This window comes from Pipistrellus kuhlii, unplaced genomic scaffold, assembly GCF_014108245.1.
Source record: "Pipistrellus kuhlii isolate mPipKuh1 unplaced genomic scaffold, mPipKuh1.p scaffold_m20_p_24, whole genome shotgun sequence".
In the NCBI taxonomy this organism is placed as follows: domain Eukaryota; kingdom Metazoa; phylum Chordata; class Mammalia; order Chiroptera; family Vespertilionidae; genus Pipistrellus; species Pipistrellus kuhlii.
Window position 1 is genome coordinate 3,262,225 of NW_023425523.1, and position 11,191 is coordinate 3,273,415.

An 11,191-nucleotide genomic window follows, 5' to 3' on the forward strand; every position below is an offset into this window, starting at 1 on the left:
GATCATCCTTAGCTCCTCGCTTCTCACCAGGACCCCCCCTTCCTCAGCATAAGGGTGGAGAGTCCCTTCACACAGCATTCTGGGCGTCTGTGGGCACATCCGAGAGCCGGAGAGAGCGCCAAGGACTGCCTGGTCCGGCTCTGGGTTTTTCAGGAAAGGGAAGGCAGGCCCGGAGGGGAAGGCCTCACAGCCGATGGCAGCCACGCTGGGACCAACACCCAGGGGCCTCCCACTGCCCTGCCCTGCCCCTCTCTCTGGGCCCAGGATGCCCACGCTGCCCCCTGCTGAGCCCTCCGGGGGCAGAAACATCCTCCTCCTTCCTCTCGCCTCGCCCAGGCGGCAGGAGTGGGCAGAACGCCGCTCCTGCCCAGCACAGCCTGCGGGCTGCGCCCCCTCCCTGCCTCCGGATCCAGCCCCACCTCCAGCGTGAGCAGCTTGGGGCTCTGGGTGGCGGGGTCCAAGGTCATGGGCACGCACTCCAGGTCGTAGTGCCGGATGTCGTGCTCCATCTGCAGCTCCTCCAGGTGCAGCAGCAGCTGGAGCTTCGTCTGGTAGTTCCTGCTCCTCAGGGACGTCTCCAGCTTGGCCCTGGCAGGGGCGGCGGGGAGGAAGGGCGGGGAGGAGGAGGATGGTCCATGGGTCAGGTGACCCCCGTGCCCAGGAGCACCCGCCCTCTCCCATCGGCAGCTCTGGGACCACAAAAGCATCGGGAATCCGAGGAACTAGAAGGACCTGGAGAAGGGGACCCGGCTCCAACCCCCACCCTCCACCCCTCTGCGTGGGCACGGAACCGCTGGGCTTGGAACATGCTCCTCTTGTGACCTCCCCCCGCACCCCAGTCACGTGTCTCCCTGCTCACACGGCACCCTCTCCACAGGCAGGGCCTGACCGCCTCTGCAGAGCACGCAGCCCGTCCCCTGGCGGGCCCCGCTCCGGCTCCGGCTAAGCCTCACATTAGCTCTTCATAGCGTTCAGCGCGCCATGAAGTTATCAGATAAACGGTCTTTTGAAGGAATGTTAAGATCAATGCTCATGTCTCCCCTGGCTCACATAGGCAAGACCCTCCCGGGACTGAATCACCCTGTGCACCCGCAGTGCATGCCGAGTCCGGTAAGGAGCGACCGGAGCAGGAGGGCTGCAGGGTGTGGGGGGGCTGCAGGGTGTGGGGGGGAGCTGCAGGGTGGGGGGCTGCAGGGTGTGGCGGGGGCTGCAGGGTGTGGGGGAGGCTGCAGGGTGTGGGGGCTGCAAGGTGTGGGGGGGCTGCAGGGTGTGGGGGGCTGCAGGGTGTGTGTGGGGGGGCTGCCGGGTGTGGGGGGCTGCAGGGTGTGGGCGCTGCAGGGCGTGTGGGGGCTGCAGGGTGGGGGGGCTGCAGAGGGGTGGGCTGCAGGGGGGGTCTGCAGGGTGGGGGGGCTGCAGGGTGTGCGGGGGCTGCAGGGGGGTGGGCTGCAGGGTGGGGGGCTGCAGGGTGGGGGGGGCTGCAGGGTGGGGGGCTGCAGGGTGCGGGGGCTGCAGGGTGGGGGGGCTGCAGGGTGTGTGTGGGGGCTGCAGGGTGTGTGTGGGGGCTGCAGGGTGTGGGGGGGCTGCAGGGTGTGGGGGCTGCAGGGTGGGGGCTGCAGGGTGGGGGGGGCTGCAGGGTGCGGGGGCTGCAGGGTGGGGGAGCTGCAGGGTGTGCGGGGGCTGCAGGGTGTGGGGGACTGCAGGGTGGGGGGCTGCAGGGTGTGGGGGGGCTGCAGGGCGTGGGGGACTGCAGGGTGGGGGGCTGCAGGGTGGGGGACTGCAGGGTGGGGGGCTGCAGGGTGGGGGGCTGCAGGGTGCGGGGGCTGCGGTGCGTGGACCGGTAGAAGCCAGCGGGGAACAGACTTGAAGAGCAGAGGGCGCAGAGGACGGTGCTTACTTGACCTCGGCGACCTCCTTCGGGGCCGTGAACACGCTCTTTCCCTGCAGCAGGGTGGGGAGCAGCCGGCGGAGGCGGGCGGGCGGGTGGTATGGCCCCAGCGCCAAGCTGAGCTCCAGCTCATAGCCCTTCGAGCTGCAGGAGGGGGAGGGGAGCGTCACACCCGGCCCCTCACCCGGCCCCTCACTCCCGGGGGAGGGGTCCGAGAGCATGGCCCCAGGAAGCGTGACTCACTACCTCATGAGCCTGCTCACCCCGAGGCTGGCCCATCCATTCTCTGTTCTTGAAAAAATCGCCTCAATAAAGCTGCTACAAAGGAGGGCGAGCCAAGACCGGTTTGGCTCAGTGGACAGAGCGTCGGCCCGCAGACTGAAAGGTCCCGGGTTCGATTCCGGTCAGGGGCGTGTACCTTGGTTGCGGGCACATCCCCGGTGGGGGGTGTGCAGGAGGCAGCTGGTCGATGTTTCTCTCCCATCGATGTTTCTAGCTCTCTCTCCCTCTCCCTTCCTCTTTGTAAAAAAATCAATAAAAAACATTTAAAAAATAAAAACGAGGGCATTGTTGGCGTGGTTTCCCACCACGGAGTGGGGAAGCCTTAACGTGTTTTTCCACTCTGTCCGCGGGCCGGCAGCGTTCTCCCTGCCCAGAAAGGGTCTCTGAGGCCTGGGGGGAGGTAGGAAAGGGGGGCTCACACTGTCGCCTGTGGGGGGGGCACCCCGAGCCTGGACGGGGCGGGGGGAGACGTTACCGGTCGGGCCTCTCTCCCTCCTCGATGCGGGCGCTCACGACGGGGTTCCCGGTGATGCGGGCCCGCCTGTAGGGCGCCGAGGGCTTCAGCTGCGCGGCCAGCGGGCTGTGGGCGACCACGGCCAGGAAGCGGGCGATGTAGAAGGTGCCGGCGCCCTCGGAGCCCGGCTCCTCGGGGCCCAGCAGCTCCCAGATGACGGTGGCGGGGAAGTAGCCCACGAAGCTGGTCTGGCAGTGCACCAGGAGCTCGTAGCTCTCCCCTGGGGGCGGGGGGGGGGGGGGGGGGGTGAGCGGGAGGTGGGGAGAGGGGCCCCCCCAGAGCCCCATCCCCGGGCAGGAGCCACGGGCAGCACCGGCGTGGTCCCCGAGCCCCAGCCCGCCCCCCGGACCCACGCACCGGGGCCCAGCGAGCAGGGCAGCTGCTGGTCCCCGGGGAAGAACTTGAACTGGGAGGTCCAGAAGAGCGGGAAGACGTGGGTGAGGGTGACGGGCCGGGCCCCTCCGTTCTGCAGCCGCAGGGTCAGCCTCTCCTTGCGGTTCAGGTCCAGGCGGACCAGGAGCTGCCCGTCCTGGGCCTCGTGGGGCCCCTGGACCTGCACGTCCACCCCGTGCTTCCCGCGGAGGTACTCGGCCCTGCGGGAGGGGGAGGGGGAGGCGAGGAGGGGCTGGGGCGGGAGGGCCGGGGCGGACGCTGCCCTCAGGGCGCCCCCCCTACCCGCACCCCCACTTCTCAGCGGAGGGCCTCACCCCAAGGGAGGCGACTCACCCGTTCTCAGCCAGACAGCTTCCCCCCAGGCCTAAGGTGACCAGGCATCCCAACTTCTGCCTCCCGCACACCCCCCACTGGGGATGTGCCCGCAACCAAGGTACATGGCCTTGACCGGAATCGAACCTGGGACCCTTCAGTCTGCAGGCCGACGCTCTATCCACTGAGCCAAACCGGTTTTGGCAGACATCCCGATTTTTAACAATTTGTCCTGCGTCCTGAGGCTTTTTAATCAGGACAAATTGTTAAAAATCGGGACTGTCCCGCCAAAAGCGGGACGCCTGGTCACCTTACCCAAGCCCCACCCCCCTTACACACACACACACACACAGGCACACACACAGGCACACAGACATGCACACGCACACACGCACATGCGCGCGCACACACACACACACACACACACACGCACGCGCACACACCTGTCATGGAAGATCTTGGCGAACAGGGACTTGTGGTGGTAGGTGCTGGTGTCGGACACGTCCGTCCAGCGGTCCAGCTTGAAGAACCTGACCCGCTTCTTGGTGACGTAGGCCAGGTTGGCGGTCTTCATCCCGTACAGCATGGAGGAGAAGCCGGGGGCAGGTTTCCCAAAGCTGCCGGAAGCAGAGGAGACTGGGGAGTGAGGGCGGCGGGCCGGTGGGGGGCAGGGGGCGGGTGTGCGGGGCGGGGGCCTGAGGGCCGCTGGGCCCGGGACAGGGACAGGGGCTCAGGCTGGGCATCGCAGGGCTTCCCAGAGTTTTAAGGAAAGGCGGTGGCACTTTCCAGGACAAAAGCCGAAGCTTTAGACAGCAGGAGTGTGCGTGCATTTCTGAGGAGGGACGTCCCGTCGTGGCTGCTGATTTGGAGGACCAAGAGGGAGAAAGAAACGAAGGTGTTTTTTTTTGGGAGAAAAACTATTGGGGACAGAAAAAGATACAGACAGCCCAGCGGGAGGAACAGAGGCTCAGGGGAAGCGAAGGGGCTGATTCCGAGGATGGGCCTGGGGTCTGGCCTGAGGTAGGAGAGAGGTCGGAGAGACAGAATAGGCGTGTGTGTGTGTGTGTGTGTGTGTGTGTGTGTGTGGCGGCAGGGGGGGGGGGGACCCGCGGGCAAGGCAGCTGCTCAGACAGCGCGTTTGCACCCGCAGTCTAAGCGGCAGGGAGAGCCCCGGCAGGGAGAGAGAGGGTCCTTGTCCAGAGATCAGATAGCTGGCTGTGCCTAGAGGAGGTGAAGACAGGGAAAAGTGGTCAGAGGAGCAGGAACGCCACGTTCCCGGCCTGAAAACTCGGTTTAGTCCACACAACCAGCGCTTACAGAGGCCTGCGATGTGCCAGACACAAGCGGCCTTCGGGGCAGCGCCGGGCCCAGCCTGGGGGCGGGCTGGGTGCTCACGAAGGTTTCCCCACGAGCCAGCCTCGGGTGCCAGGGTGCGTGCCAGTGTGGTCCCTTCCCCCGGGCCTCGGAGCCTCACTCTCCTCCTCTGTGAGACGGGGGCCACGGCAGACCCACTGCAGGGCCCTGAGCCACCCCCCCCCCCCCCCCCCCGTGTGTGGCACATCGGAGGCCTCGGTAAGGGGTGAGGCGCGCTGCGGTTAGTATCACACACAGCCTGGCTGGGCGGGGGTGGCAGGAGGCAGCAGGGGCCGGCAGGGACCAGGTCACACGCAGTCCTGCAAGCCTGACTGACCTCCTCCCTTACTGGCACCCCCACAGGTGACATAACTTCCTGGGCAAATTCAAGATCTGGACAGCGCACCGCCCTCCGGCAGGGCCTTCGAGGGAGTCGCGTGCTCGTTCCTGAGGGCCCTGGCGAGCCCCGTCTCACTGTTCAGGCTGCACCAGCGCGCTCACTCACTGGCGTCCGGAGGAGAATTGACAGTCACAGACGACTCCCCGGAGTCCCCTGCCTGGAGCCCCGCCCTCCTCCCTTCGCCCCACATCCAGAGGTGGATGGCCACGGCGCAGAAAACTCCGCAGCAGCTCCGATCTGTGTTAAGAAGGCGTCGTTTGAGAACACAGCGGGAAGCGCGCTCAGTACACGCCAGCTGCCGGCGTTAGTGCCCACGTTAGCAGTGAGGATGGTGCTCGTCGCTGGCAGCAGGAGAAGCAGGAGCAGCAGCAAACTTACGTTCAGCCCGAACCAGAGGAGGCTGCCCCATGGCTGCAGGGCCCCCGGGCTGGTGGGCTTTAAGCAGGGGCGTGGCAGGGCCCGGTGTGCATCCCCGATCACCCTGGCACCCGGGTTGGAGGGCAGATGTGCTGGAGGCAAGACTGTAGGCAGAAGACCCGTTAGGAGGAGGCCGGGAAAATGACGAGGGCGGAAAGGTGGCGAGGGCGGGAACAGGGCGGTGGTCAGGAGAGCAAAGGGGCCGGGTCGGAACGCACGGAGACTGAGAGAGGAGGAGGAGGAGGAGGAGGAGGATCTGGTGACTGTCCGGAGTGGGAACGGAGGCGGGAAGAAGGAAGAGGCATCCGGGACAGCACGGAAACCAGCGGCGTGGTGCGAGGGGCCCTTTCTGAGGCGGAAGGCCAGGGCAGGAGGAGAAGGATGCTGGAGGGGCAGACCGGACCGTGACGTTTGGATTTGGACACGCTCAGTGTGAGATTCCGGCGGCAGGTGGCTCCAGAGAACTCAGGCTAACGTCAAGGTGAGCCTAACAGGAGGTGGCCCCAGGTTGCAGTTACAATCAGGGTATTCGGGATCTCCCCAGGTGGGGTGAGCCATCTGAGAACAGTGGGGGCCAGGACAACCCAGGGAGGAAGAGAAAAGAGAGAAGGAGCCCTAGCCGGTGTGGCTCAGTGGACAGAGCGTCGGATTGAGGACTCAAGGGTCCCAGGGCATGTACCTTGGTTGCGGGCACATCCCCAGTAGGGAGTGTGCAGGAGGCAGCTGATGGATGTTTCTCTCTCATTGATGTTTTTAACTCTCTATCCCTCTCCCTTCCTCTCTGTGAAAAATCAATAAAAATATATTTTTAAAAGAAAAGAAAAAATAAATAAAAGAGAGAAGGAACCTCCCCCCATCCCCCACCCCCAGAAGGAGGAGTCCCAGAAAGAAGTCTTAAATTCAGGGATCATCCTCAGATGCTGCTGAGCCATAAAGGGACCGCAATCAGGAGGTCATCATCAACTTTCACCCGGGCGCCTGGGTCAGTGAGTCATTCGGTCCATGGATTGGACACAAAACTCAAACGCACAGAGGCCAAGCTCCACAGGTACCTGGCACCCTCAGCCTCAGACACACACACAGTGCCAGCCTCGGGCACCCATAGGGCGCCATTGTCGAATCATTAGTCAGAAGGAGGTCCCTCATCTCCAGACAGGAAAGGTAGGCCCAAGATGGCCAGGTCTGGCTTTTGAGAGAAGTCCAAATCAAACTTTTAATGTGAAATAGCCTATTTCTGGAAACTTCTGTGTGGGCACAGGGGCGGAGGAATTAAAACTGCAAGTTCTACAACCTCTACTGTGGAGTGCTACCACTGTAACACTTCTCGAATTATTCCCCAAGTCTGATCCTACTACCCAGCTTCACATACCCCTGCCTGGTCTAAGGCGACCATCATAAAAAAAAAAAAAAAAAAAAAAAAGTTTGTTTTTTTTTAAAATCACAAACTTAATACATACTGGTTGGGGGGAAAAAGCCTCAATTCTTGTATGATGTATCTAGTCACCTAGATTTCCAGGAAAATAAAAAAGATAAACAATAAAAAAGTTGACTATTCAACCTAAAGAATAAATCCGGATGACCAAAAAAGTGTAAAATATACTTCAAAAGCAGAGATGCAAATTAAAGTGAAAATGAGATACTATTTACTCCGCCAGCGTGGGTCAATGGTTGAGTGTTAAACCATGAATTAGGAGGTCACTTTGATTCCAGGCTCAATCCTCAGACGGGGGGGGGCGGGGATGATGAGGGGGGGGTTTGTGCAGGAGGCAGACAGTCAATGATTCTCTCTCATCATTGATGCTTCTATCCCTCTCTCTCTCTCCCTTTCTGGAATCAATAAAAGAGAGAGATACAATTTTATTTCCAGTCGATTGACCAAAGTGGAAAACTAGTCATCACATGCATTGCTCAGTCCCGTACACATGGATAAGTGAACTGTCATACACAGCTGATAGGACGGTGAAGTATTATGAACTCTGGGAAATCAATCTGGCAATATCCCCCGTAACTCAGGAACCCCATTCCTAGGGCTGTGCCCCGGAGAGAAAAGTCCCTGTGCATGAGGGCATGCGTACAATGACGCTTCCTGCTGAGTCACCCACCATGGCCAAGAACCGGAAACAGGACACAGGCCCACCAACAGGGAGATGGCTGAGCAACTATAAACACCTACTTCCTGCGATACTGTGCAGCCATTAAGGAGATATGTCTATCACTTAAAAGGCTGACCATATTAAATGTTGACAAGAACATGGGAAGTACAGAGCACGCATGCATGGTGAGTTGGACTATAAATGATGCAACCATGTTGGAAAGGGTCTGGAAGTTTCATACAAAACTAAACACACACACCGTAATCTTCTGACTTTTAGTGAAAAGTATACATTATTGTGTTATGCTGTGCACTACATTAAAAAAAAAAATAGTATAGTCCTAACCGGTTTGGCTCAGTGGATAGAGCGTCAGCCTGCAGACTCAAGGGTCCCAGATTCGACTCCGGTCAAGGGCACGTACCTTGGTTGCGGGCACATCCCCAGTGGGGGGTGTGCAGGAGGCAGCTGATGAATGTTTCTCTCTCATCGATGTTTCTGGCTCCCTATCCCTCTCCCCTCCTCGCTGTAAAAACTCAATAAAATATATATTAAAAATTTTTTTTCTTAAATAAAAAAAGAAGAAAAAGCAATGAAAGGGAATTAAGTATATGGAGACATGGCCACACTGCTTTCCCTTCTTAAATTGAAGAATTATTACTTTAATGGTCACACTACTTCCAGATGGAGTTGTAGGGGACAGAAGAAACGACCTCGGATTTACGTGATATGAGCTTCATTAAAATTGCCGGGAAGTTGGGAGACGCAGGTTCAGGAAATGGGCAGGAACTAGGGAAGGCTGAGCAACTTCCCCCCAGAAAAGGTCACAACAAAACAACCCAGCCCAGCCCTGAAGACTGCTGTCACAATAAAGAGGCTAGCCGAAACTGGTGTGGCTCAGTGGATAGAGCGTCTGCCTGCGGACTGAAAGGTCCCAGGTTCGATTCCGGTCAAGGGCATGTACCCTGGTTGCGGGCACATCCCCAGCCGGGGGTGTGCAGGAGGCAGCTGGTCGATGATTCTCTCTCATCGATGTTTCTAACTCTCTATCCCTCTCTCTTCCTCTCTGTAAAAAAAAAAAAAAAAAAAATCAATAAAATATATTTAAAAAAATCATAAACAATTTTGGAACTCTTAGAGTTCACACTGAAGTAAACTGATGTCTGTAGCTGTGAAATGAATAAAAAAAATAAAATGTTGGGGCAAACCCCCAGCGATGCGGCAGAGGGTGCACACCAGACCATGAGGCGTTGTTTCCTGGATGTGGAAAATGGGTGTAACCTGACCCCCTAAAACATACCCTGGTTGATATCGTGAACTAGTTTGCATGCATAAGGGATAAAGGAGCCCTGGCCGGTTTGCTCAGTGGGTAGTGCGCCAGCCCGCGGTCTGAAGGACCCCGGGCTCCATTCCAGTCAAGGGCACATGCGGGGCTTGCGGGCTTGGTGCCCAGCCGGGCGGGCAGCCTTGTAAACTCAAAGACCTAACGTAACCATAACGATGATCCGACAGGAAAACACTGAACTATAAAAGCAGTTTATGGCAGGGTAGTCACGTCCTCGCCTCGCGGCTTCCCTGACCAAAGTCCATCTTTACCTGGACTCAGCCCCTCGGTGACAACAGACCTTTGGAATGTCAGGATCCCCGCCCTTCCCCCAGACCACTCCGGCACCACCGTGCCCGGGGGAGGAGGCCGTAAACCGTCTCCCTGTCCTCCTCACGTCCATCGCTGAGGCTCACAGCCTGTACCCACCTCCGGGAGAGGCGTGTCTATCGCTGTCGCTTCATTTTTCACCCGGTCCCAGAGGCTTCCCTGCCTCTGCTTCCTCCCACCCCCCTCATCTGTCACCAGCGGATTTCACGTAACCCACTTGCTTCTTCTCTTTGGATTGTCATGTGTAACATGAGGCATAAGATGGCCACTTTCGTTGACACTGACAGGCCACAAAGGGTGTCTTGTTTAAATCTGCATTTCCCCCTGGTCACTATCCAGCCCGAGGACCTTGCCTCCTGTTTAACAGTCACTGCCGTGTCTTCTGGAACTGCCTGATGGTCTGTACCACCCCCCCAAGGTCCGGGAGCTGGGCCATCTCCTAACAGGCAAGAACTAGCCTCACGCACAGAGATCACAGAGATCGGATCAGGTCCTCCACGTTCTAACTCCGCCGGGCACAGGACCAAGCCCCCCGCATCCCCATGACAATGTGAATGCAATCACATCGACCAAGGAAGACACCGAGAGCTCACTTAGGTGAGGTTCTGAGCAAATTTTAGAGAAGAATGTAAGGGACAGGTTCTCACCCTAAGGATGGACAGTCCATCCTTTTTATTTTTATTTTATTTTTTTATTTTTTACAGAAAGGAAGGGAGAGGGATAGAGTCAGAAACATCGATCCACTGCCTCCAGCACACTCCCCATTAGGCATGCGCCCGCAGCCAAGGTACATGCCCTTCGTTGACTGGAATCGAACCTGGGATCCTTGCGTCCGCAGGCCGATGCTCTATCCACTGAGCCACACCGGCCAGGCCTGGACCGTCCATCCTTAATGGTACCTCAGTGGCTCTCAGCTCCTTGGACCCGGAGCTCCCCTCCAGACCTGGCTGCCGCTGCGAACACCCCGACTTTGGCCCCTGCTGCCTGGGGAGTGAACAGTATTTTCAGACCCAGCTCAGGAAATAGCAAGAGTGAGAGGAGGAGGATTTCAGAACATAGTATCTGCGTTGGAAGCCATCTTGAAGGGACATCTAACTCCATGTTTTTCAAACTCCAGGTTGCAATTTTCATTGGTGGGTTAAGACCAGTTTTTTGTGTTTTATTTTTTTATTTTTATAAAATGGAAACAAAGTAGAATTGAAAACAGCAGCGGGCAGGGAGTGGGGCGAGGGGATTGTTTCAAGGACACATATTGTTCTTTTTGAAACAGGGTTTATCAGGCCCCCAAGGAAAATGCCTTTTTTTTTTTTTTTTTTTTTTTACCGCAGACAGAGCTCCAAGCACTAAGCCATCCTCCTCACCAGAAGCCCAGTGATCTTTCTAAAACCCAGATTCTGCGCTCTCCTACTCTGAAACGTGGTGCTTTCCTGATTCTGTGAAGGCGAAAATCACAATCTCTCTCCTGGGGGCCACACGGTCCTGCCCCGTCCAGCCCCTGCCTCCCTCTGGCCTCAAGTCCCCAGCTTCTCCCACCTTCACCCCCAGACTGGGGAGGGGTTACTCCCTCCGTCTGGAATGCTCTCCCCTGCCCACTCCTGCTCATCTTTCCAGACTCCGCTCACACATCCCTCTAGCCCAGAAACCTCACATTCCTGGACGGGCCGGCCTGCAGGTACAGCTCTCCACACCGTTTCCTTAACAGCACAATCATAAGTCATTAAATAATTACGTTTAATCACCGCCTCCCTCCTCAGACAGTTATGTTCCTTCAGTGTGTTCCCTGTGACTAGCACCTGGCTCCCGGGAGGCATCCAGCCAATATTTGTTGATAAAATAATGAGTCAAATAATGAGGCTCCCGCCCAAGGCGAGACACTTTCCAGGGCACCCCC

At 58.4% G+C, this 11,191-nt stretch overlaps 1 protein-coding gene across 1 annotated transcript in view; it reads right to left on the minus strand.

The window, feature by feature from the left end:
- Positions 1-11,191, minus strand: part of MOV10 (Mov10 RISC complex RNA helicase) — a 27,505-nt gene that overhangs the window by 9,865 nt on the left and 6,449 nt on the right. The window contains exons 2-6 of the mRNA XM_036452545.2: positions 3,830-4,003; positions 3,039-3,274; positions 2,643-2,901; positions 1,895-2,029; positions 420-588 (exon numbers count right to left, since the gene is read on the minus strand). Of these exons, the coding sequence (XP_036308438.1) occupies positions 420-588; positions 1,895-2,029; positions 2,643-2,901; positions 3,039-3,274; positions 3,830-4,003 (973 nt within the window). The remainder of the gene's footprint in view (positions 1-419; positions 589-1,894; positions 2,030-2,642; positions 2,902-3,038; positions 3,275-3,829; positions 4,004-11,191) is intronic.